At 44.5% G+C, this 27,567-nt stretch overlaps 2 protein-coding genes and 1 long non-coding RNA gene across 4 annotated transcripts in view; 1 reads left to right on the top strand and 2 right to left on the bottom strand.

Moving 5' to 3' along the window:
- Window positions 1-4,029: 4,029 nt before the first annotated feature.
- Window positions 4,030-13,241, bottom strand: TIGAR (TP53 induced glycolysis regulatory phosphatase). 2 transcript variants are annotated; one of them, XM_005482796.4, is made up of 6 exons: window positions 13,062-13,236; window positions 11,707-11,744; window positions 9,738-9,859; window positions 7,071-7,148; window positions 5,956-6,066; window positions 4,030-5,500 (listed from the first exon to the last, which is right to left on the bottom strand). In XM_005482796.4, the coding sequence occupies exons 1-6, from the start codon at window positions 13,091-13,093 to the stop codon at window positions 5,042-5,044; spliced, it is 840 nt and encodes a 279-aa protein (XP_005482853.1). In that variant the 5' UTR covers window positions 13,094-13,236; the 3' UTR covers window positions 4,030-5,041. The 2 variants fall into 2 exon arrangements, with proteins under 2 accessions (XP_005482853.1, XP_074395241.1); XM_074539140.1 differs by having other exon boundaries at window positions 5,361-5,500; window positions 5,951-6,066; window positions 13,062-13,241.
- A 1,670-nt stretch (window positions 13,242-14,911) lies between these two features.
- Window positions 14,912-22,390, top strand: LOC141728771 (uncharacterized). Its single transcript, XR_012579944.1, has 2 exons — window positions 14,912-15,642; window positions 19,717-22,390. It is a non-coding gene; the product is annotated as an uncharacterized LOC141728771 (long non-coding RNA).
- Window positions 22,391-26,050: 3,660 nt separating this feature from the next.
- CCND2 (cyclin D2) overlaps window positions 26,051-27,567 on the bottom strand; it is a 30,157-nt gene continuing 28,640 nt past the window's right edge. Inside the window, exon 5 of the mRNA XM_074539139.1 lies at window positions 26,051-27,567. This exon is cut by the window's right edge and continues 3,089 nt beyond it. The gene's annotated coding sequence lies outside the window, so the exon portion shown is untranslated.

Here is a 27,567-nt window from a genome sequence, read left to right as displayed (position 1 = left end):
TTGCTCACTCTATCAATAGCCAGGGGGAAAGTAAGCTAAGACTGAATATAGGATGGATTTTCATCAAAAAAACATAAATGTAACTATAGGCAACTGTATCAAATCTTAAAAGAATTTATTCTTCAATGGAGATGCTGGCAATCACCAGCTAGTAAGAAAGCATTACTTATTTATGTCACAGTATTTATTTATTTATTTGAGTGGGTCTTAAATCCTGCAGAATATTTATAAGTATTTATAATAATGTATTATAGAGACTATTTCCTTTTAAAAAAGTACCAATAAACTTTTCCATTATCTCCAAATGGTGGATTCTGCATTGTCTGTTCAAGCTTCCCCTTCCAGAAGTAATTGAGTGAACAAATAAATGGTAGCAGCAGTGTCTGAAAATTTTTGTGTGCTGCTGCCCCCTGTGACCTCCAGCCTCACAGGTTTCAGCTTCCAAAGTGTTTCATGCACCTCAAATACAAAAGTTCTGTGAAAGATGATGAGAAAAACAGTGTCTTAGTAGGTCTAGACTGACCATGAAGGGATTTTAACTTCTATTGGGAAATGTCTTGTACAAGCAATGGGAAACCACAGGTCTGTCAGTTCAGAATTCTGCTGGGAATTATTTGTGATCAAAGATATTGGGATAAAAGACACTTGGTAAATTAAAAGCCTCTGCAGGAGGGCTCCGAGCAGGGCCCAGGCTCTGCTCCAGGGCCCAGCAATGGCACCACAGGAACGGGCAGGGACTGAGGCCAGGAGGTTCCACCTGGGCCAGAGGCAGAACTTCTGTCCTGGGCAGTGACTGAGCACTGAACAGATTGAACAGAGAGGGTGTGGAGTCTCCTCACTGGGGATATTCCAGAACCATTTGGACACAATCCTGTGCCCTGTGCTCTGGGATGGCCCTGATGGAGCAGGGAGGTGGGACCATATAAGCCACTGTCAGGGTCCAGCCTGACCCATTCTGTGAAGACTCAAGCAGTTGTAAGATTGGAAGTTCATAATTTGCTCCTCTGCACACTATTCTGCCCCACATAGTTATTGATGATGCCTTCTCACTAGTATTTCACATTCCTGTATTTTTATTCAAAGTCATTGCAAAACAATTGCCCCTTAAGGGCCTTAAAAAGCAACTTTATTCCAGGTCATGCTTGACCTTGGACATTACTACTTCTATGCCCACTAATTCCTTGCATACCTTCTTCACCATGTTTTTTCTCCTGAGCAACATTTATCCATACCAGCTGAGCTGATGGTTTCCATTGTGGCATTAAGCCTTCAATTAAGATTCACCTAGATCATATTTAATTTGTCCCTTGCCTATACATTAGTTACTTCATGAAAGAACTACCCATTTAGTAGAGTGTGAACTACTTATGGTAAAAACTCATTTAATTAGATTCCAGGTTTCATTTACCCCTCTTGTCTGCAATTACTTTCTCCTTCAGAATTTGTTGCATTAACCATTATTTCAATTGCTTTGAAGAAGTAGAATTGTGTGATTCTTGGGACAGTCCCATGTAGGGCCAGGAGCTGGACTCAGTGATTCTTGTGGGTGCCTTTCAACTCAGGATATTTCACCATTCTAAAACTAATTTTGTGATTCCTGCCCTCTGAAACCTTTTTTCACCTCAGCTTTTAAATTCAGTAAATTCACTTTTCAGTGGCCAGCTGTTCCAAAACACATTCAGGACTTATTACAGTCAAGTCTGCTGCACCACCCTGCTCCCATTCAGCTCTGGCTGGATGACCCAACTGGGCATCAGAAGGAAAGAGTTCTGCCTAGAGCATTCCTTTGGTGACCAGGACCAGCCTGCTCAAGACTCCTGGGTTTTATCCCAGTATTGTGGGATATTGTGCCTTATGCTCAGTGCCCTTGGAGCCCTCCTGCCAGGCTCTGCCACACGGGGTCCCTGCACCCCAGGAACCCCAGAGCTGCTTGCAGGTGACAGCAGAGCTGTCTGTCACATGAGACCCTCCTGTATGGCACTGGAGTCACCACAGACACACAGATGCCCCACAGTGGCTCTGCCATATCCATGGACACCAGAGAAGCAGCTCACAAATCACTGTGCAGTTCATTTGTGCCACGCAGCTGCCCTTTGCCTGGGATTACCAAGATCTAAAAACCTCCAGCTCACAGCCAAAGCCCTCAAAAGCAGGACACATCTGGGGGAAATCTGACATATTTTAAGTCTAGGCATGTGGGTTGTGGATCTGAGGCAGCTAAATACTTGGATATATAGAATGCATCTATATGAATTATGTTCTAAATTTTTTTTTAAAGGAAAAACCTCCTTTTGCAAAGGCAGGGATATGTCTGCGCTACAGTCTTCAACAGAGAACTGTGGGAATAGAGAACATATCTTTGCTTTAGAGGAAGGCAACTGTGGTACTACCAGAGCTCTCTGCCTGATAACTGCTCAAGGAGAGGCAGACCTGTGAGGAGATGGAGCCAGCATCCATTGCCACTACTGAGTAGTCCCTCAAATATTTATGTTCTGTTCCTATTCCTAACAGACCCATCTATTGCTGCAGCTCTCCTTTCCCTTGATCCCAATAAACTGTACAGATTTACTGTACATGTGCACAAGAGTTACTTGACCAAAAAAGATTTAGTCTCAGTGTTGATGTAAAAACTTAAAAAGAGCAGTACTATACACAGACCTAAAGAAAACAGCTTTTAAAATTAGCTTCAGAAGCTTCCAAAATGAGTGACTTTTTAATGCAGAGAGAACCTGACATGTGACATAACAAAGGAGAAATAACAAATGCAACTATTTCAGGGCAGGCTATAATCCTACCTAGGCTGGCATCCTGCCTCCAGCAAAGTCAAGAGCAGATACTGAGGGAAAAAGCACATCTGGGCAACTGTAAGGACACTCATGACTGCTTGTACTCCCTTGGCCACTGGCAGATGTGTTTGCAGCATTTTAGTGTGTTTTACAAAGTCTGAATTGGGAGATTCTGATGCATTTTCACTGAAAAAATGTGACTTTATTAAGATAGGAGCTGTTCAGAAAACCAGAGTGGTTTCTTCACTCTTTGCTATTTTTCCTTGTTAGGCACCACAGTACCATCTACTTGCCCTGTGTGAGACTTACCAGAGGAAAGAATTTGGTAACAGCAAGTTAAAGAAAACAATCACACAGATTCCTGGATTTAAATTTTAATGACCTATAAATACAAAAAAAGAAGGTAAAGTGTATTATAGAGGAAGAGTCAAAAATCCCTCTGGGAATAGTGTGACCAAGCAGTGGCAAAGCACTTAACAAAGCAGATGTTCTCCTAAATTATGGGATCACCAACCAGAACAAAATATTAATTACCTGCTTGAGAGCAAGAAAGATAAAGGCAAGAAAGATAAAGAAACCTTTTAAAGTGAGAAGCACTCCAATCCCTAGTGTGTTTTGAAATATTTGAGGAAATGACAGACTTAGGGAGAAAAATGTGTCACGTCTCCACTCATCCTCTCGCATTTTCAACTCCATTAAAAACTGATGAATGGTTCCAAGAAGAATTGATGGAATGACTGGCAAAATCCAGGATGTGGCAGTTCCAGGGGAGTTTCAGCAGTTTAAAGCACTGGCAGGAGAATTCCCTGCCAGTGGCATTCCTGAAATAAACTGGCGCTACCAGGGACAGGCAAATTCAAAATGAACTCCTGCCCCATTCTCCCACCATTAACTCTGTCAGAAGTCATAATTAAAGCTTTGCTACCTTCATTGGCTGTGACCATCAACTTAGTACTGAGGAGCCTTCCAGGAAGATGCATTTCACAAAGAGCTTGAGGAGTCCATGCAAAAGTCATATTCCCATTTTAGCTTCCTGTGAAGACTTATTTCCTTCAGTATATTGAGAAGGAATTATTTTATTATTGAAAAAGAGCTATGAAAACTTTTAAACAGCATCAGCCCCAGGAGACTTTTTCACAGTAAAAGGCCAGGAAGGAAAACAAGTTATGTGATCTGAGCAAAGCTTCACAGGGCAATATTAAGAAAGATTTTTACCTCAAAAGAAATACAGATGAAATGGGAGTTTTATTCAAGAGCCTTTAATTTTTTTTTAACAGGCCAAAAATATGCAAATGAAGAAAAAATATGTGAATCTTATAAATAACATAAACCAGATAAGCTCACATTGTAACACCACAAACACCCCAGTGGGGAAAGAATGCAGTATTAACACCAACAGTCACCAAACAATCAAACTTGCCTCATTCTAGGAAAAAATATTCATAAAGTCAAGTGCATGACTGCAACTGACAGAAGGATTCCAGTCAAGTACAACTCACTCCAGAGAGAAAGTCCCTTTTCCAGAACAGAGACCACTACTATGTGCACACAAGGTTCCTCATCCTGCTCACAGCTAAAAATAAATACTCTGTGTTTGTGTACAGTGCTCTTCAACAGAGACCTCGAGAACCTGAACAGTTTCTTAGGAAGTACTCCTGGCGAGGTAGGTTTATCATCATTCCCACATTACAAATGGAAAGCAGACTTGCCCAGAGTCCCACAGATATTCAGTGTCAGAGTCACATCCCTTGGCTCTGCACCAAGCCTCTCCCACTGGGCAATGCTCCTTCCTAGGTTCTACTATTGCATTCAAAAATTTATTTTAAGACAACATGTACGTTTCATATTACAATATAGCATTTTGTAATAAAACAAGAATACAGTATAGCTCAGCTTTGAGGTACCACTCCTCTCCTCTCCCCAACCCTTTCACTTGGAGGTAACCAAAATAATTATGGAGTAATGCAAAGGAGTTGTTTGAAATATGTGCTGTAGGAGCAGATATGCAAGTGACTGCAAGCATTATGCTTCTGAGAACAGGGAATATTTGTTTTATTTTTGCTACTGCCAACTTATTCTGGGCACTAGGACCATGCAAATTGTAGTTTTTAGGATGGCAAGCAGTTGTATGTCTCCCTTTTTGCAGTTTAGTGTCAGCAATTCCAGTCAATCCCAGTAATTACTACAGATACTTTTCCCAAGTTTAGCAAAATTGATCTAAGTGATCTAATCCCACTTTCCCCCCACCGAGACCCTTAAAACACTTTTGAAGCTACACATTCAGCTCCCACATCCACTAAGTGAGAGTCTTGGTTAAGACAGACACATGTGATATTGGGCTTCAACAAATTCCCGTTTTCAAGTTTTATAATGAAATGACTGACTCCAGTATTGGGACTGACAGAAGACAGCTGGGACTTGGTTAAATTTGCTGGTAAGGTACAGTTGAGATCTGAAACCATATAGCCAATCCAGTTCCTCATGTAGGCTCCATGACTCACCACCAAAATATTGGCATCTAATACCGTGGAAGATCCACTGCCCGCAGAGCTCAGCTCCGCCTCACTGCAGTGGTTTGTCCAAGGGAAAACAAACTGCTCTCCAGATGTTCCTGAGCTCCTGCCTGGGGCACCGGGCTTGCCATGCTCCTTCTGCTCCAACTCAACTGCCAGCTGGCACAGGAATTCAAAAAAATCCCTCGCACGCTCTCTCACCTGCAGGGAAAGGCCAGAAGGGAATGTTGCAAAGAACAAAGAGATCGTTGGGAAGCAAGCACAGATTTGGCTTTCAGAAATCTGACACAAAACTACTTCAGGTTAAACACAAAGATTTCTCACAGACAAAGCTCAGAAGCCAATGTAAGTTACTGACTGCTGTGCAAACTCCTCTGCCCTCCAGAGAACAATTGCTCTCATCCTCCTGTGAGCCAGAGCTTGATGAGGAGTCAGTTTCAAAATCAATATTTTAGTTATAAAGAGATTCCCCACTTGGCAGCCACTGTTATCAGACCAAGCAGCATTTTTTAGCTTAGAGAATATCTCTGGCTGGGCTGAGCTCTCAGTGGGAAGCTCCCAATAGCTGCAATTGCACTGCTAAAGAAGCCTAGAAAGCAGGGCATAAATAGATAAATAGATAAATAAATAAATAAATAAATAAATAAATACCATACTTCATCCAGTGTTTCTCCTCCAGAAGGTGTGAATGAAGGACATTGCTCTCCAGCATCCTTTGCCATAGCCTTGAGGTCAGCCAAAGGCTTTCCTTCTGCAACACCGTATTTCTGTAAGGGAAAAACAGGGCTTGGCAGGATGTGTCAGGTCACCTGTAACCCCTTCCAGAGGCTGCAAACAGCTCTTCCCTTTGTGAAGCTTCAGCTTTGCTTTCTTGGATTCCCAAGGCATAGCTACCTTTTACATTTTATCCCAATTTTGGGTGAGGAAATATCTTTATAGGTACCCTTTTAAACAGCAGATAGATGATTATAGATATAGATATAGATATAGATATAGATATAGATATAGATATAGATAGATATAGAAATGCTCAGTAGACAAATACTCTAAAAGCAGCATCTCATTTAAAGCATGGACATTTAATACATGACCCTCAGCCTGACCTTCGTATGGAGATTTTTTTTCATCCACTAACACTCATCCCCAGCATACAAAATTCAAGTGTCTTTGTGACTGAGGTCACAGTGCAAATGCTTCTGTATGAAGCCCTTCACATGAGGATAAACTCCATTTTCCTTTTGCTTGCAAAAAGGCTACAGGAAGTTATTTTGCACATGTTAGAAACCAGTATTTTCTCTAAAGAACTGTGACCTTCTCTAAAGACCTTCCTCCTCACAACAGAGGAAGGATCCATCTTCAATTCAGAATTTTTGAAAAAGACATTAAAAAAGGAAACAAACCCACACAAGTATCCTTGCAATTAACAGTAAATAATAAGGCCTTGCTGATTTCAAGTGAAGAACTGGAATTTCTGAGAGAAAAAAAAAATCAAACAGGAAATGCTACAGTCACATACTGCTCCTTAAATACTAAACTTTACCATTAGAGCATCATAATTAAAAAATTCATAACTTAATCTTGGCTCTGCTTCATTCTTCTGCAAACAATTTATTGTCCCTGATGTGAATTGTTCAGTTTCCAGTGATTAAAAAGACATCAAGTAGTGCTCTCCACTGCTAAATCTACCATTCAATAAGGCAAGATACCCATGAGCAGGAAGTTACATTTTCAAATAGTTCAATATTTGATAATAAATTCTTTTGGCACTTACTCTCTCTCGCAGTCTTGCATCGTACTTGATTTCCAAATCTTTGGAAAACCTGTTTTTTCCTAGAATGGCAGCAGCAGTCTAAAAAGTGAATATACAGTCACATCAACTGGACAGAACATAGACACACCACCTTACTCCACCAGAGCCAAGGTGAATCCCATCAGCAGCATCCAACAACCCAAACCAACACAACAGAAAGTTTTTCAGCTACCAGTCTGGCACAATTGGATAGATGGCCCAGGCTAGACCATAAAAATAGAAAAGCTGCAATCTTCTGGCAATTCCCTCCCAATTCAAAGTCCAGAACAGCTGAAGAAACAGCACCCATGAGAGGTGGTCAGCAAGGTTTACTGGGATAAGAGCCACATCTTCTGTTGAATAGAACACAGCAATCGTGTGGACATTCTTTACATGGAGTACATGGGCCAGCCTCACAGCTGTGCTCCCCAGAACTGCTCAGTTAATCCAACTGAACCAACATCTGACACAGTCTGGCTGCCACAGCCAATCCTGAGGGCTGGAAGGGACCTCTGGAGATCACCCTGCCCAGGCAGGGTCACCTGGAGCAGGTGAACAGGAATGTGTCCTGGTCATGTGTCCTTGGAATTGTCTCCAGAGAGGGGACTCCAGGCCCTCTCTGGGCAGCTGTTCCAGGGCTCTGCCACCCTCAATTCTCATGTTGGAAGGTGGAACTTTTTGTGTTTTGGTTTGTGTCCATTGCTCCTCATCCTGTCACTGGGCACCACTGGAAAGAGCCTGGCACCATCCTCTGACACTCCTTGGAGATGTTTCTGTGCATTAATGAGATCCCCTCTCAGTCTTCTCCAGACTAACCAGGCCCAGCTCCCTCAGTCTCCCCTCATAAGAGAGATGTTCCGGATCCCTCATCACCTCTGTGGCCTCCACTGGGTCCTCTCCTTGTCTTTCTTGGGAACCACAGGACAGCTGCTCCTGGTTCTTACATGCACCCAAGTGTGAAGGCTGCACTGGCTCCACAGGCAGTTTGAGCTGTGCAAACATCCAAACCAAATCAATCTGACACTTAAAGAATTCATTTTGAAAAACACTCCTTGGATTCTGGCACAAGTAAGCAGCCTTGTTGTACTACTGGCACATTTAGCATATTGCTTAGGACAAATTTGGTCTTGGAACTTTAATCTTCCCTCAAAGAATAAGGCAGAAATAAAGACAGGGTTGAATCCACTTCCTTGTGTATATGCACAGCACAGTTACTTGTATGATCATATGCAGGAATTTCCTCTTTTGCAACGGAACTTGTACATTCCTCCCATACTTGAGCTGTGAAGTGACAGTGTAGTAACAGGCCCTTCATAGAACTGCAGCTGCCAAGAAAGCTGCACCAGGACCACTTGGAAACCTCAGCTTTACACATCTTTGGGAAAGCTTTCCCAACATCTGAACAGCTTGTCAAACAAATGGCAAAACACATTTCCTGTATGCAAAGGAAAATTCAGGTCTTTCGCATTAGGAGAGTACAATTCTGAAAGGGCTCTTCGTGGAAAAGGCTGTCTCTAATAAAAGAAAAAATATCCCAAACCAATTCCCATAAAGCAGGCACACAGCACAGACAGCTTTATGAAAGTTAGAAAGCACTCTTAGTGTTTTAAAATATCATCACTGCCATTCACACACATAAAGGAAGTGACTCAGGCAGCTATTCTGCATATTTAAAATATCCAACTATTGCACTCTGCCCTCCTTGTCTCTTGTTTTCTGCTTAAGTTGTGCTGCTACAGCAGTTTCTGGAACTGTGCTGCAAAACTGATGAGCAATGTTGATGGTGTATGTTTTGAGGGGAAAAAATAGATTTATACTACATTTGGTTGAACTGGTTTACAGCTGCACAGACTTCTAGCAGGACAACACAGCAAAAAGCAAGCAAACAAGAATGGCTTAGGAGTTTCAACCCCCTACATGTCTCTTGAAAACACAGAATCAGCAACAGAAGAGAGAATTAAAGATAGGGCCTCCACAGGAGACATGACATGCCTAGAACAGCCGACCTCTAACTTTAAAAGTTTTGCTTCTGTAATTTTGAGTGTTTCATAATTCTGCACACAAGGTCACATGTAATCCCATGTAGTAACTTTTCCTCTTTATTTAATCTGTATTGTAGATTTACTGCATCAAGGCAAGAGGTGTGAGATGCTTGACAAAGTCCAACATCTCTGCCCAATTAATGATCCTTGTACTGATTTCACAGCAAAACTCGACCTTGCCTGCATTGGTCTGCACTCCTCAAAGGAGCACAGCACTCAGCCACAGTGCCTGGGACACCACAACAATGTCACAGCCAATCTGGTTTGCTTCTTAGAGAAAAACTCAGTCCTGTCTGTGGTGATGGGGACCACCAAGTTCCCATTACTCCTTTAGCAAGAACAATGTCCATATAAAATAACAGCAAATCATGGAACCATGGACTGATTTGTGTTGGAAGGCACCTTAAAGATCACCCAGTCCAAACCCCTGCCACAGGCAGGAACACCTTCCACTATCCCAGGCTGCTCAGAGCTCCATCCAACCTGCCCTTAGACACTGCAGGGATCCAGGGGCAGCTTTTGGCTCTGTCACTGCATTATTTTTGCATCACCAACAGCAAATAAATGCCAGATCTGGGAGCCAGCTGTTGCCTCAAGAAGCACTTACCTGCTTTGCTCGAAGGAGGTCACTTGAAAAGACGTGGGTAAACTTCACATTACTGAGAAATAAACCAGCAGCATCTGCTTGCCTGAAACCAGTTGCAGAGAGTGGCTCATCCACTCCTTGACCTACAAAACAAAAACCCCACAGCATTAAAACATGCAAATTTTAGACTATTTAGCAGCTGACCAGGCATGTCAGCAAGAAAGAAACTGCCCAGTCATAAGAAAAACTTTCTCCTTTAGCAAAACCAACCATTAGGAAAAGTCACTGCTCTTCTGGTCTTCCCTAAACTCAGTCACACATATTTAATGATTAAAAGGAGTAAAGCCTAGGAAGACAATTATCATTGTCAATGATAATTATGTTAATCTATACCTTTGACAAATTTAAACATAAAACAGAGACCTACATTTAATAAATGTGACCAATTTTAGAAGGGTCACTAGTTCCTGCAAGAGCTACCTCACAGCTGAAACTCCATAAACAGATTTGTTAAATGTAAATAAGAAAGAGGACAATACTGTTGAGAGAATGAGATGCAAACACAATCCACTGTGGTCTCTTCCTCTCCATCTCACACGCTGACAGTAATGCTCACACAAACTGGAGCAAACCCAGCTGCAAAGCAGCAGACCTCCCAAAAATTGTTTCCAGCCAGGAAGTCTGCGAGAATAACTGGTCACAGAGCTCTAGGACAGGGCTGAGAGAAGCAGCACTTTGGAAATCCAGCCTGAGCTGGACAGGTGTGCTCCTGCCACAGCTCAGAGTCTGCAGGAGAACCCAGAACTGTGGTGGGGGGACAAACGTGGAACAGATTGCAACATCCACACTTTTTACCCATTCTAGCTCTGCAGGAAGCCAGGGCAGACAGAGTGAAATGCCCATCAGACTCAGAACAAAGAACACAAACTCCTTTTACCCAGAAAATGCTCAATCCAACAGCAAAAAACAGGACACCAGAAGTCCAGAAGCTGAGTTCTGAGCACCTCATCTGTAATTCAGACATGTGAGACGTGTGACCCCAGTGTGCTGCTGAAGGCTTACACCTCTCAATTCAGAAGAGGCTTGCTCAAAACCAGAAGCTATGTTCTCTCCACACTGGAGAGGAGCCCTATAAACATCACTTGACCCAAGGAGCTAGGAAATCAAAAGACATCATCAATATTTTTAAGCAATTAAAGCAAGGAGATATTCTTTACTCATTTTATTATGATCACAAATCCATGTTGCAAGAACTGTCAATGGCAATGCCAGAGGGAGGAAAATCTGGAAGCACAATTCTCCTTCACAACATGAAGTATTGCAGAAAGCTCATTTATTCAGAGTACAACCCCAGCCGTGATTTTCCTACAGCAGACATCCAGGCAGCTCAGTGTGCTCAGTTCTGGGTGTGCAAGCCAGCAGCCACAAAGGTGAAATCTAGTTTTAAATGTGTCTGCTCAAGACTGCCTTCCTAGAAAGAGCTGGGATTGAACAATTCAAGCATTTAAACAACCTCTGCTTTTCATTCTCCCTTGCCCTACTGCAGGCTTTTTCTGCAAGTAACAGATTCCCTTCTTGAGGCAACAGCCCCCTTCACATCAGGATTTTTACCCATCCTCCTGCAGCTCCTTTTCCCAGAAGCCCTTTTCCCAAACTTCCCATTACTGGGATTTAACACAGTGCTATGGAGTCCTTAGTAAAAGGTGCTGCTACCATCTCATTTGATTACATGCAACATTATTTTTTTCCTTGTGTAGAAAAAGGAACTCTTCTAATACTCCTGTTAAAACACAATCTGCATCAGCATCGTTGATGTTCTGTGGAGGGTGGCTTAAAATCTCCTGTACTGTTATGAAAGCCATGTCCTGGCTTACACATGAAGTCTCTAAAGGTTTACAGTATTACTGCTTAATGACATCTCAGCAGTTGGTGACAGGATTTCACCATGATTCTCCATCTCTAACCAGGTAACAGAATAACACTTACTAACCTTGCAGTATCTTGTCTTTATTGTATCTCGTTTCTCCACTGAAAGAGAATGTAAACAACAACAACAACAAATTAATTTTAAGTGGATTTTCAAAAACATTGCTGTATTAAATACCAAGAAGAGACAGCAACACCTGAATGTAAAAAATAAGACACAATGCAGCACAAACCATTTTCAAAACAATGCATACAAATATTTTATAATTAAAAAAATATTTTCAGATCGATTCCAATCATGCCGCCAGCTTTTAATAAGACAAAGCCATCTGATATAAAAGTAAGAGAAGTGATTTCTTAAATTAGTGCCGCACAATTTATCGGTAATAACTACACCTCCATGCTGGAGAGAACAAAGCTGCAGGGAGACTCTGGAGCCTGCTTTTGACAAGCATGTGCTGCAGCTGGTTCTCTGAACTTTACAGGAAGCAATTCCAGAGATTATCAAGGGTAGCAACAGAGCTGCACACCTGGAAGAAACAGAGCCTAGGAAGCCAAAGCAGAAGAAATCACAGACTCGTGGAATGAACTGAGTTGGAAAATATGTTAAAGATCACCCAGTGCCAAACCCCTGCCATGGGCAGGGACACCTCCCACTATCCCAGGTTGATCAGAGCCCCAGCCAGGCTGGCCTTGAACACTGCCAGGGATGGGGCAGCCACAGCTTCTCTGTACAACCTATGCCAGGGCCTCAGCACCCTCACAGGGAACTTTTTGTACCTGACAGCCAATCTAAGCCTCCGCTCTGTCAGTGTGAACCCATTCCCCCCTTGTTCTGTCACTCCAGGCCCTTGTCAGGTATCTCTCTGCATCTTTGAGGTCACTCCAAAGCCTTCTCCTCTCCAGGCTGAACAATCCCAATTCCCTCAGCCTTTCCTCCCAGCAGAGCTGCTCCATCCTCTGATCCCCTTGGTGTCCCTGCTCTGGCCTGGCTCCAGCAGCTCCCTGTCCTTGCTGTGCTGGGCTCAGGGCTGGATGCAGCCCTGCAGGGGGGGCTCAGCAGAGAGGGGCAGAGGGGCAGAATCCCCCCTGCCCTGATGCCTCGGGGCTTATAGTAAAGAAGAAAAAAAGCTGAGCCTTCCTACAAATTAAGGAGTTTTCTCCTGACAGCTGCAGGAAGCTGGAGCTACTTGGCTCAGTCTGCCACAAACCTCTGCCAACAGAGCGGGAGAAAAAAAGTCACTTTAGGAATTCCAGCCGAGTCACAACCACTTTAACCTTTCACGGGAAAAAGGTTCACACCACCCTTGCCCCGCCTGAGAGCTTTTGCTCAGCTCCCCCCTCCCGCTGCCCGTGACCGAGGAGGGGACGCGGCCGCCGGGGCACGGCCAGCGCCGGGGGTGCGCGGCCGGTACTCACTGCCGCACGACCGTCAGCCCGAACCGAACCATGGCGCACGGCAGCGCAGGTGAGCCCAGGTGAGCCCAGATGTGCCCAGATGTGCGCAGGTGGATCCCAGGTGAGCGCACGTCCCACCGCCCGCACTGCGGCGCCGCGCGCCGCGCCGTGACGTCATGCCCCCGCCCCGCGTGCCGCTCTGACGTCACCGGAGGCGGCTCCCGGCAGAAAAGGAGGATCCGGGAAGGGCTTATGGTTCCGTAGGGGACGGCTGGCACTGCCCCGCTCCACAAACGACAGGACGAGGGGGAGCGGCCTCACCGGAGGCTCGGCTTGGGCATCGGGAAGAAATTCTTCTCCCTGAGGGATAAGCAGCATCACACAGGCTGGAAGTCACCGGCCCCGATGGCATTTGCGCGCCCGTGGATGTGGCGCCTCCGGACAGGGTTCAGTGGCGGGCGTGGCAGGGCGAGGTTTACACCTGGACTGCCGCACCCGAAATGGTTCCGCATTCTCACTCTGCAATTGCAATCAGATAGCTTTCGCCTTAAAAGTCCGGCTTTGGCAGCGTCTCGTGACGCTGGTGTTAAGGAAAGTTCCTGGTCTAAGCATCCCGGAGCCGCTTGGAGTGACACTCGCGGCGTCTGAGCTGGGACTGAAGCCCCTTCCCAGCTGCATCCCCCGCACTCCCTGTCGGACCGGGTTTCCTTACCGGCTCCATTCGAGGTTTCCCTGACCAGAGTCTCGGATGTCCAGTTCCGTGACATCCTTCAGTCACGGTGCAATTCCTAAATGACAAAACAACAGCCCGAGCTGGTGGCCTTGCAGGAGGGACGCAGCACAAGAGAACCCCTGGGCTTTTACACCCTCACAGATTAAGGGTAGGAAAGTCTGTGGTTTCATCCTCTGCCGTGTCTCTGAGTGTCCATCCCCTGCCCGGTGCCACAGGGCTGGCATTTCCCAGCCTCTTGTCTCAGCTGGGCTGCTCCAGAGCTCACCCTGCAGTTCCACTGCAGCTGCACTCCGAGCTCCCTGCACCGAGTGTGTTCCTCCACACAGGGACCAGGGATGGACCCAGTTTGCCCCTTTGGAGAACACAGAATGCTTGGTGATGTTCACTCTGGTTACATCAGCTCAGTTAACACTGATTGGCAGCAGCACTTTGCTCAGAGTGGTATCAATATATTGATATTTAGATATAGATGGATAAAAGGCATTACTCACAATTCAGTTAGAAGCCTGGGGAGCCAAATCACACCCTGGATTAACCATCAGCAAAGGTGAGCTGGTTCCAAGGAATAGTTTAAAGCAGCAATTTCCAAGGCACAGCAGTGTGAGATGTCACACCCACATCCAGCTGGGACCACACTGGTCTTGTCCTGCAGAACCCACAGAATCACAGAATGGCCTGGCTTGGAAGGGACCTTAAAGATCATCCAGTTCCAACCCCCTGACATAGGCAGGGACATCTTCCACTGTCCCAGGTTGCTCCAAGCAACCAACCTGGCCTTGGTCATCTCAGAAAGCTGAAGTTTTATGGCTTGCTTACAGTGTGATTAACCAAAATATTAGTTGGTCAGCTGAGTGTATTTCCTTCAGGATTTTTCAACCTGATTGAATAAATGCCATCTAAAAATCTGAGAAATTCTTCTGTGTTGCCCAGAGGTCTGACCTCAGTTTGAAAGTGGTTTGTGCTTTAATACCAAATGCATTCTAAATGAAGACTGAAACATAATTTGTTTCAATAGCTGTTTAAAGCAGATGCAAAAATTAAATATTTAATGCAACAGTTGTGTCTGTTTAGTTTCCTTTTTGTCTTCCTTTCACAGCGTGGTGTTAACCTCAAATTTCTGCAGTGCCTCTCCTGAAACAGATAAAACCTCTTGTTCGTTACACAGAAAACCTTAAAAATAGAAGATGTGATTAAGTGTTTGTCTAGCTTGCTACACAAAAAAAACCTCAAAAATAGAGGATGTGGTTAAGTTCCTGTTTGATTTATTTAACTTACATAATTCTTTTTTTGCCTGCATAATCGCGTGGTAATCATAAGATCTTAAGTAAGTTTTATAAGAGAAAGGGCGAAGCTCTTCTACCAAATATGGAATCAGGTCAAAGGACACAACCGAGGAAGACTACCAAGACCTTCATCATCGACCACCAGGAGGTGAGAGAAGACCCCCTAGCAACAATCAACGCAAGCGCAGAGTACTTCAAAATGACACAGCAGTCCGGAAGCACTAAGAACTTAAAAAGGGGGACGTTGGGGATGAGGGTGCGGCAGTTGGTGGAGCGGAGACTCCCCTGCCGTCCAGCGCTGAAACTTTTGCTTATGCTGTATGCCTTGAATTAATAAATTCAAATTGGAAATTTCACTCCTCTTGAGTCTATTTATAACAAATTGGTGCCGTGACTCGGATGGGGGAGTGAATTGGAAAAGTTGTTCCAGAGAGGGGGGCGCCCCACCTAACCTAGTTAGGTGGCCCCTCTGGACGACCTCCACCTCCCCCACCGACGAACCTAAATTATACTCATAAGCAAAAGGGAGACACCGGTGAACCCCTTAATCCTCTGTGCACAGGGTCCGGACGAAGACGCAGGACGCGTAAGTATGGGATCCCGGAGTGCGGGGGCACTCCGGAAGAACGGGATCCGTCCGGTTGGGGTTGGGATCCCAGAGTGTGGAAGGCACTCCGGAAGAATGGGATCCCGGAGTGTGGCGATGTGATGTGTGAATGAGAGGAGGACTGGTAGCCAGATCTTCCAAGCGATTGCGGACCCTCCAGTAGTGCGGTTCCCGCAGACCCGCGAGGGCTCGGGCCACGAAAGAGGGGAAGTGAAAGATACGTGTGTGTAAGAAGGCACTCCGGAAGAATGAGACAGGGGAAGAGTAAGCCCCCTGCACAGGTTAAGCTCCCTCCATTTCAAGGGACAGCCCCCTGGGATACTTGCTTAGTAACTGGAAACACTTCCCAGGAACTGAAAGCAAAGACAGGGCTAAAATTATACACTATTGTGTAGAAGTTTGGGGCGTGAAGGAAATTTCTAAAAATGTATATTGGCCCATCTTCGGATCATCGGAAGATTGGGTAAGACAGACATTAAACATTTGGGTAAACTCTAAAGAACCTATCTCGCCAGAAGAAAGCGAGTATGCAAAAATCTGGGTGTTTAGACCAGAAGTATACATCTTTAAGCTAACTGAGGAAAATAAGGAACTGGATAAGAAAAAGGAGAAGAAGGGAAAAGGAGATGAAATTATAATAGTACCCCCTCCTTATGTCCCACCCCCACCTCCTCCAGTGCCAAATGCACCGGTGCCCCCACCTCAAAGTAATGATGGTGACTCTGACCAATCAGATTACCGGAGTCCAATCACTAGGAGTCGGACTAAAGAACAACAGACGGGGCTTTTTCCCTTAAGGGAAATGCCGATGGGGGTCTGCAGGCAGGAATAGGATTTATTTCAGTCCCCCTGAGTTCGACCGATGTTCAAGAATTTAAAAAAAAAAAAAAAAAAAAAAAAAAGAAATGGGACATTTACTAGAAGATCCTTTAGGAGTAGCTGATAAGGTAGATCAATTTTTGAGTCCAAACATGTATACATGGGAAGAACTCCAGTCGATTTTAACAATTTTATTTTTGGCTGAAGAACGAAATATGATTAGGAGAGAGGGAATGCGTATCTGGGATGCGCAACACGCCCAGTGTCCCTCCGCGGATACTAAGTGGCCTCTGCAGAATCCGCAATGGGATCATCAAAACCCAGCCCATCGAACGCATATGCAGGATTTGAATAATCCAAGGAATTAGGGAATCAGTCCCAAGGGGCCAGAATATAGATAAAGCTTTCAACAATAGACAGAAAAAAAGATGAATCACCCACAGATTGATTAGAAAGGTTAAGACGGAACTTCCAGCTATACTCCAGTATGGATCCTAATGGACCAGCCGGAGAAGCTCTTTTAAAGGTACATTTTGTTTCAAAATCATGGGAAGATATAAAAAGGAAAATACAAAAGATTGAAGATTGGCAAGACCGAGGGCTGGATGAACTTTTAAGGGAAGCACAGAAAGTGTATGTTAGGAGAGAGGATGAGAGTTATCGGAAGCAAGTTAGGCTGATGGTGGCAGCAACGAGTGGGAATAGGGGGTATGAAAGACAAGAGAGGAAGTTTGGGGATCCCAGAAAGGGAGAGCCCAAAGAGACAGCAAGTCAGAGGATTTGTTTCTATTGTGAAAAAAGAGGGCATTTTAAAAAGGAATGTAGGGTTAGGATTAAAGATGAGAAGGAATTCCTGATGGATTAGAGGGGTCAGGGGCTCTATTTATTGGGGACCCGAAAAACACCTAAAGAGCCCTTGATAAAACTTAAGGTGGGTCCCCAACACCAGGAAATACCTTTCCTGGTAGACACTGGGGCCGAGAGATCAACTATTCAGTTTTTACCAAAAGGATGTAATTTGTCTAAAGAAGTTGCAACCGTCATTGGGGCAAAAGGGGAACCATTTGAAGTAAAAATTATTAAGGGTGTAGTAATAGAAACAGATTCAAAAATAGGGATAGGGGATTTTTGTTGGTTCCCGAATCAGAATATAATTTATTGGGTTGAGACATGATTATTGAACTAGGAATTAGGATTGATGTAGAAGAAAAAGAGCTTAGAATAAAACTTTGTCCTCTGCGAGTGGAGGACGAGGCAAAAATCAATCCCGAAGTATGGTACACTCCTGAGAGTGTTAGGCAGTTAAAAATCACTCCTTTTACGGTAACTATTAAGAATCCAGATGTCCCGATTAGAATAAGACAGCACCCTTTGTCTCTGGACGAAAAATTACTTTTAACAAGTACATTGAAGGTAATGTCTCCCCATAACATTAGGGGGGGGTGCTTCAGCAAAAAGCTGACAAATGGATATCTGATGCTCGACTTCTCAATTATGAAGGAATCCTAATAGAAGCCCCAAATTTAACAATTGAAACCACAGCCTTGCAAAACCCCGCTGAGTTCCTATATGGAGAATGAGGCGCAGAACCATTAGAGCATGATTGCATAATCACTATAGAGGAACAAGTAAAAATAAGACCTGATCTGAAAAAAAAAAAAAAAAAAAAAAAAAAAAAAAAAAAAAATTAAACACAGGAGAAAAGTTATTCATAGATGGGTCCTCAAGGATTATAGAAGGGACGAGAACATCAGGGTATGCTATCATTAGGGGACCTGAGTTGCAAATACTAGAGTCAGGGCCACTAGATAGATCTTGGTCAGCCCAAGCGTGTGAACTATACTCCTTACTGCGTGCATTAAATTTTCTGGAAGGAAAAGAGGAAACTATCTTTACAGATTCCAAATATTGTTATAGAATAGTACATACATTTGGAAAAATATGGGAAGAAAGGGGGCTGGTCAATTCTCAAGGAAAAGATTTAGTTCATAGGAATCTTATTACGGAAGTTTTAAAAGCACTAAGGAAACCCCGAAGGCTGGCAGTAGTCCATCTAAAAGGGCACCAACGGGGATTAGATTTACAGAGTAGGGGAAATAATGCAGCGGATCGAGAAGCAAAGCGAGCAGCACTACGAATCCTGACCCTGAAGGGAGACAAAGACATCACTGATTTAAAGGGCCAAGACCAAATTATAAAATTTAGGGAAGAAGAAAAAGCTGCTAGAAATTGGAGCAACCGAAAATTCTGAAGGGAGGTGGTTTCTACCCGATGGGAGGGAAGTATTACCTAAAGTTATGGCCTATAGATTATTGGAAAAAGTTCATCAGAAGACCCATTGGGGATCACAAGGATTAGTAGATTATTTTGCCACCAAATACATGAGTATGGGGATCTGGGACATGGCTAAACAAGTAACTAGAGGTTGCCTTCTGTGCCTACAAACAAATAGGAAAAACCTAAGGAAGTTGCCAGAGGGAGGGCGACCTCTGGCAAAGAGACCTTTTTCGCATATTCAAGTAGATTTTACTGAACTCCCGAAGGTAGGAAGGATAAAATATCTATTAGTCCTGGTCTATTAGACCACCTTACTCACTTTGTAGAAGCATTCCCAACCCCGAGGGAAACTGCTAAGGTAGTAGCGAAAGTATTACTAGAAGAAATAATTCCTTGATATGGGGTCCCAGAAGTTATAGATTCAGATCGGGGACCACACTTTACATCTCAGATAACCCAGAACCTAGCCAAAGCTCTTGGAATAGAATGGGAACAACATACTCTGTGGCATCCTCAAAGTTCAGGACGAGTAGAAAGGATGAATGGAGAAATAAAGAAACAACTAACTAAGTTAGTAATGGAAGCAAAAATGTCCTGGGTAAAATGTGTCCCTTTAGCCCTATTAACTATACGGACCACACCTAGAATAGATATAGGGATATCTCCCTTTGAAATGCTGTATAGAATGCCATACAATCTTGAGGGACCTCAGGAGCACCCAGTTATTAATGATCAATGCATGAATAAATACTTAGCAGAATTGAACAAGTTTAAAAAGGCTTTATGAAAAAAAAAAAAAAACAAAAAAAAAAAAAAAGGGATGCTTGCACAAAAACCCCCCCTTAGATTTTACCTTACACCAGGTGCAACCAGGGGATTGGGTGTTGGTCCGAAGCTGGAAAGAAAACCCCTTGATACCAAAGTGGGAAGGACCTTACCAAGTACTTATTACAACAGATGCAGCAGTCCAAACTGTTGAGAAAGGGTGGACTCACGCTAGTCGTATCAAGGGACCAGTGAAACCCCCAGACAACTGGAAGGTCTGCAGTGTCCCTGGAGAAACCACAATCAAATTACAGCGAACTTCATGATTTGGATAATAGTCTGGGTAGGGGACAATCAATATCTTCAAGACCTCTTAACAAGAAACGAGCGATCACTGGGATATTGTAAAAGATTAGAGGATGAACTGGGTAAGCCTTACTTTAAGTCTCCTCGCCTCAAATATAAAGGACAAACCTGGGGAGGGGAGTCAGCCAGATGTGAAGAAATAAGACTAAAATGCAATTATTTGGACTGTGATTGTTACCCATTTTTATGCTTTTCTTGTAAGCTGTGTCACGAACCGTGGTGGACTCATTGTCGGAGAGGACGGGTTCCTAGGGGCATTTGCGGCCCCTGTTATACTAATGAAAGGAGACTAACTTCTATGATCCTTAATTATAAAGTAGACTCGGGAGAAATAAAACTTGGGTCAGATCAGTGGTGGGAGACCTTCTCAAAGGGTATAAACCCCGAACGGTTCTGTTATCACTCAACGAACCGGCCCCCTTCATCCTCGACATTCTCGAAGTGGTGTGCAGGAGAAGTAGTCCCACCATACGGTGTGATATCCCACAAATAAAAGCCAGAAACTGGGCTGCTAGCCTAGAGAGAAGGTGGGGAAGAGACAATCATAATTATCCAGCTCCTGAAGAATACCCCTGCTGCCGAGAAGATGGTCACCCTCGAGGCTCGCAGCAACCGAGTCGTCGAGCGAGGCAGAGGGGTAATGGACCGTGGAGACAATCGGAAGTCTCGACCCCTCTGTGGGAAGTCCAGGAGATGCTGGCAGTCCTACCACAAGATTGGTGAGCCACCACTAAGGGGACGGGAACGGGGAAAAGAAAGACAACAAAAACAAATTTTTAAGTCCTATTCCAACCATGTGGACCACCCGGTTTGGACAAAGCTAATACTGATGTGTGTAGTGATTAAGATATCCTATGCTCAGACCCATGAACCCTTTAAGTGGTCCCTAATTAGATGGGAAGATCAGAAAGTTCTAGAAACAAAAATTATACACTCAAACCCCCTTTTTATGAGGCAATAGGAATCACGGCAAAGGCTAAGAGAATAAATGACACCAACCCTGCGAGATGCCTGTGGAAGAAAGAGAATACTCAGAAAGGAATAACTTTAGCAAAAGTCACAGGGAAGGGGAGATGTATAGGACAAGTACCCCCAGAAAAACACCACCTGTGTGCTGAGTATGGGAAACTTAGAGATCCAGCAAAGCCAGCACAATGGCTACTCCCAGCAATGAACACAAAATGGGTTTGCAATACTTTAGGAGTTACTCCTTGTATAAATATAGAAAAATTTAACAGAACAAGTGAATTCTGTGTTCAAATGTTAATCGTGCCCAGGATAACTTACCACTCACCTCACTACGTTTATGATCAATATCAGGGGCCAGAGCATCATTTAGTAAAAAGGGAAGTCTTCACCACTCTCACGGTAGCCATGTTATTGGGAGTCAGAGCAATTGGAACAGGAACAGGAGTAGCCTCATTAGTATAACAACATAAAGGGTTTCAAGAACTTAGACTATCTGTAGACGAAGATTTAAGGAGAATTGAAGAATCCATAAGAGATCTCACAGAATCCTTAGATTCCCTGGCAGAAGTAGCATTACAAAATAGGCGAGGACTAAACCTTCTATTATTACAGCAAGAAGGGCTATGCATGGCCTTACGAGAGGAATGTTGCTCATACGTCAACAAGAGTGGGGTCATCCAAGACTCAATGGCAAAACTTAGAGAAAGGTTAGAACAGAGGAAAAAAGAAAGAGAAGCTCAACAGAGCTGGTATGAAACTTGGTTCAATTACTCCCCCGGCTTATTACTTTGTTGTCAACTATTGCAGGACCAGTAATACTGTAATGTTGGGACTTATGTTTGGACTTTGCCTTTTTAATAAAATAGTGAATATTGTTAAAGGGAGGCTGGAAGCAGCTCACCTTATGGTGATATGCTCAGAATACAAAGCTTTGTGGGGAGCCGAAGGGGGAGAATACTTAGAACTAAGTCGATACGCATTGGCTAGGTTTGACGAACAAGAGGATAAAAGAGAAAGGGGGGATTGAAACAGATAAAACCTCTTGTTCGTTACACAGAAAACCTTAAAAATAGAAGATGTGATTAAGTGTTTGTCTAGCTTGCTACACAAAAAAAACCTCAAAAATAGAGGATGTGGTTAAGTTCCTGTTTGATTTATTTAACTTACATAATTCTTTTTTTGCCTGCATAATCGCGTGGTAATCATAAGATCTTAAGTAAGTTTTATAAGAGAAAGGGCGAAGCTCTTCTACCAAATATGGAATCAGGTCAAAGGACACAACCGAGGAAGACTACCAAGACCTTCATCATCGACCACCAGGAGGTGAGAGAAGACCCCCTAGCAACAATCAACGCAAGCGCAGAGTACTTCAAAATGACACAGCAGTCCGGAAGCACTAAGAACTTAAAAAGGGGGACGTTGGGGATGAGGGTGCGGCAGTTGGTGGAGCGGAGACTCCCCTGCCGTCCAGCGCTGAAACTTTTGCTTATGCTGTATGCCTTGAATTAATAAATTCAAATTGGAAATTTCACTCCTCTTGAGTCTATTTATAACATCTCCTCCACAGATTTCGGAACTGACATTTTCAAGGGATGACACCAGTGACAGTCTCACCTGTAAATGAGCCAGTGCCAACTGAATCAGCTCCGACCTATTTCTGTTGTATCACCATTAAAAACAACTGTGTTTTGCTGCAGTGATAAAACTCCAGCTGTGTCTCACACGTGGTTTAGAGGATCAAATCTCAAACATGAGCCTACACTGTTAACATCTCTTCTAAGTGTATGCTTTCATACGGGTCCTTTTGCAAAACTGACAGCCCTTCAGGCAAAGTTAGTGACAGACTTTGTCTGAAGTCACCCACTTTGGGTGACACACAAGCCAATTTGGCTTTGAGAGAAAACAGCTCTGAAAGCCTGTACCTTCTGACTCAGAGCCTTGTGGCTTAGCTGCTAGGTTAGGTTTCCCTTTTCAGTTGTTATTTGGGATCTGATCTTGCTCCTTGTGCTTACAAATAATACACCCAGCAGAAACCTTTGCTGAATTTCTTCAGTTCTGTGTCGCTGCACTTCTCTGCCTGCACAATGCTCCTCTGAAGGATGTGCTGGCCTGAAGAGAGGCATAATCCTGGCAAATCGTACCCAGAGATTGTGCTGCGGGCAGGCCTCAAATTGGCTCTGCTGGAGAACACTTCTTAGAATTTCATTCGTGGCAGAGGGACTTCGGGGATGTTTTTAATTGTTTTTAAGCTTGTTCTCAGTGCGGTATACGGGCTGAGAGCAGGGAGCAGGAGCAGCCCCTGGGTCGAACACCTTCCCTTCTGCCGGAGCTGCGGCAGCCCCGGGACGTTCCTTTCCCAGCGCGGGATTCCCGGGATTGTCCCGGGGCCCAGAGGGCCGTGCGCGGGGCGCGGGCGCCCCCTGGCGGCTCCCCCCGCGCTCTGCAGCGGCCGCCGCGGCCCTTCCCATTGCACAGGCCTCCCGCTCCCGGGATCGCGGATCCCGTCCTTGGCCATGGCGCCGTCAGCGCACACCAGAAGGATCAATACTTCGTTGTGTCTAAGAAGCAGATCCAAAGTAACCAGAATAAAAAGTTTCTCTGAGAAGCAAACAAGCTGAATTTACAGTCATGGAATCATAGAATATCCTGACTTGGAAGGGACTCACAAGGATCATCCGGTCCCGCTGCTGGCCCTGCACAGACACCCCAACAATCCCACCCTGTGCATCCCTGAGAGCGCTGTCCAAACCCTCCTGGAGCAATTCTGGCAGCCTTGGGGTTGTGGCCATCCCTGGGGAGGCTGTTCAGTGCCCCAGCACCCTCTGGGGGAAGAACCTTTCCCTGATATCCACCCTGATCCTCCTCCCCTGACACAGCTCCAGCCATTCCTGGGTCCTGTCGCTGGTCACACAGAGCAGAGATCAGGGCCTGCACCTCCTCTTCCCCTCATGAGGAGGCTGCAGAGTGCGATGAGTTCTCCCCTCAGAGATAACGTGAGGAAACTGGAAAACTTGAGATAAATTTTTGTTTGAGTGTGCTGGATGACAATGCTGATTTCATCCCTCATCCTCCAGCTGGTTATATCCTGCTCACAGCTTTGCTCAAGTTGTGAAAATCCTCATCAGAAAGGTGAATCGACTGCTCTTCAGGGATGCTTGCGAGTCCTCTGTCAGATGAACCAGAGCTTTTGCTCTAAGGGTTCCTGAATAACCCGAGGAGCCAAGCACAGCCAGTCTGCTGACCTTTCCCTCTCTCCTTCACTGCTCTGGCCTAATTCTTCTTGCAGTTTCTGCATGTTGCATTTTGGAAGAGCTCAAATAACAACCCAGTTTATTTTTAGAGAAAACTCAATGGCAAGACCAAGCTAGCACCACATCATTTCCACAGAATGACAGGCATTTAAGGACACAGACATTTCCCTTTTTACTTTTCTTTGCATCAGCTCCTTTCTCTCTCTCTCTCTCTCTCTCTCTCTCCCTCTAGCAGGTTGCAGCAAAACTCAGTGGTTATTCTTACCTTAGTGTAAATACCTCAGCTTTACTCACCTTTATTTGTAATCCTAACAGGTCTTGATAGAATGCCACTGCTGCTGAGGGATGCCCTTTGTCACAGTGCCCCTGGAGCCCAGCAGAGCACTGACCTGATGTTCTCCCTGGCCTGACAGTCCCACAAGTTTCAGTGTTGTCTCCTGGCTACATCAGCAGGAACATCAGCAGCCCAGCTGGAATGCAAATCACCTTTGAGAACCCTTTTAAATAGAACCACAATCACAGGAGCACAGGATGGGTCAGGTTGGAAAGGACCACAGTGGAGCATCTGGTACAGTCTCCCTGCTCCAGCAGGGCCATCCCAGAGCACAGGATTGTGTCCAGACAGCTCTGGAATATCCCCAGTGAGGGAGACTCCACATCCTCTCTGGGCAATCTGTCAGGGCTCAGTCACTGCACAGTTCCAGTCCTTCACAGGCTCCAAGCTGAGCCTAGTAAATACCAGAAATTGCTGGTCATGTTGTTCAGTGGTGGTCAGAGAAAACCCTGGACTTGTGATCATTTAAAAACTCTACCTCTTAGTGTAGATAAGCTGGAAAATGTGAGGCTCACAAGACATTTGGCAGGAAAGTCTTCAGAGACTTTCCCTAAAACCACAGGTCCCAAGATTGTGTGAGTATGGCTAGAAAGATCTCTATCTCCTGACTCTTAGCCTCCTAATTTAATCCCTATTTCCTATTAATTTTTAATGCATTCATAGTCATTCCATAATTCATAATTCATAATTATTTCATATTTCCATCCATTTTTTTTTCTATTTGTTTCAGGTTATTTTTTGCTTGTGTGTTTCTTCATTTTTGCAACATTTGTTTTTTTGAGTTTTTTTTCCTTCTCTCTGTTCATTTTATCTTGAAATTTGTCATTTGGAGTCTTTGCCTTTCGTTTATCTTTGGGTTTGGCAAAATAATTCACTTTATGATGATGTTTCCCCAGTATGTCTGCCCAAATGCCTCTGCTTCATTCTTCAGGGTCTCTTTGCTGTCCCCAGGGGTGAAAAAGGCTGGAAATTCAGGAGAAAACTGCTACTGGATGCATGTGGAGGAGAGGTCAGGCCAAACACATCCCACAGGAGCTTGGTAACTTCACAGCAGGCATCCACAAGCAGATGTGGGAGAGGGGAGAGGTTGAGCATCCTGCCCCCCTGGCCACAGACTGAGGAAGCAGACTCTGGACAATGGACTCATTTCTTTCCACTGGCCTCACCACAAATCCCACTCCTTTTACTCACGGTTTCCCCAGGTTTATCGAAAGAAAAACAATCTGATTTTTTTCAGGAGCACTCCAGTGCAACAAACAATTGAGTGAAGATTTAAATCGTATTTCAATTCACTGCAAAAATGTGCACTCTGTGTGGCTTTTCACCAGCTCAATTTGATTCCCACAAAATATTTTGATCCTGCAATTTACCAGTTTTTAGGACTTTGTTCTTCTTGAATCTCAGGGCCAGAATTTGCCTATGCAGTAGGAATGCAGCTACATTTTAGAGGCAGGCTCGTTCTGTGACTGCAGCCTTCATTTTATATGCCTGCTAGCACCATCTACCCAGATCAGAGGATTTAGAATTACATCCCACCAAGGAAACACCACCATGGAGTGAGTGACACAACCAAATTCACTAAAGGAATAAAAGCAAGGCAAGTAAATTTAGGTCAAGGTGAGTTTATTGTCCATACAGCATACCTAATCCCGCCAAAACACTTTTCTTAGAACCATCTTTAAACTAGTCAAAACAATAGGTTATTAATAAAAATGACAACACTGAACAAAGACCTTTTAAAAGGCAATCAAGACTACACCGTATCAGAGTCTTATCCATCAAAACCAACCTCATGTACTTTCTAAATACTTTTGTTTACACTGATGTCTACTACCACACTTTCTAGCATCCCCTGACCACATAAACATCCACACCTCTTAAAGAGCACATTTGTGAGAGAATAACGTTGACTTGATATGGCATCACACTCAATAAAGCAAAAAAAAAAAAAAACCAAAAAAACCTAAAACAAAACCCAAAAAAGTTTGAGAACAGAAACTGTGCAACCAAGAGTGATTTCTGAGGTACATGAGAACATGGTAATAAACATAGTGGAAAAAATCCAGTGGCCAGGTAGTTTGCTGAGTAATTAAGAGCTGTCCAATTACTCAAGCATAAATCATAGACATTGAATTAGTTGGACATGGGATTAATTGGTATTTTTCTCTTTCACAAGCATGTTGGAAATACAAATAAATACATTATGAGGTGCTCCTACACTACAGTAACAGGAAGCAGGAGAAGACCATCAAAGTACCATCAATAGGAAGCTGAGAGAGAAACGCTTTTAGCAACTGTACCAATCCTTTGGCACTTGGGAAGGCAGAATCAGCAACGCATCTTCTATTCTTTTTTAATCAATCAATTGGGAGGTTTACAATTTCTACAGTCCAGGGGGGGGGAAATTTCACACCTCATTTGCAGTAACAACACACTTCCTTTAACATCTGTTAAAAGAGAGTACTAGGGTACTAGGCAGTCATTTTATTCTGAAAGCTACTGTGAAAGCACTCAAGTTGTAGGGTTTGCAGCTTTCAAACATACAGTACGCTGTAACCAAAGGGTTGGCACTTGCTGAGCATGTCACTGCAGCCAAGGTCACTCCTCACCCTGGTGGGGACACACACAGACCCACCAGGACCCTGCAGAGACTGGGAATGCTGAATGGTGCTGCCCCTTCCAGCACAGCTCACCCCCACCCTGCTGCAGAGCAGCCAACCACGGAGGTGGCCCTCAGCCCCTGTCCCTTCAGTTCTGCAGGGGGGTGACACTGTGGGAGCAGCCCTGTGATCCACAGCAGGGATCATCCCTGTGTTCCACAGCAGGGATCATCCCTGTGATCCACAGCAGGGTTCAGCCCTTGTCCCACGGCAGGGATCACCCCTGTGTTCCACTGCAGGGATCACCCCTGTGTTCCTCAGCAGGAATCACCCCAGTGATCCACAGCAGGGATCACCCCTGTGTTCCACTGCAGGGATCACCCCTGTGTTCCACAGCAGGGATGATCCCAGTGATCCACAGCAGGGATCACCCCTGTGTTCCACTGCAGGGATCACCCCTGTGTTCCACAGCAGGGATGATCCCAGTGTTCCACAGCAGGGATCACCCCTGTGTTCCACAGCA

Source organism: Zonotrichia albicollis, chromosome 4 (genome assembly GCF_047830755.1).
Source record: "Zonotrichia albicollis isolate bZonAlb1 chromosome 4, bZonAlb1.hap1, whole genome shotgun sequence".
Taxonomy (NCBI): Eukaryota; Metazoa; Chordata; class Aves; order Passeriformes; family Passerellidae; genus Zonotrichia; species Zonotrichia albicollis.
This window is presented reverse-complemented; position numbering and strand designations above follow the sequence as displayed.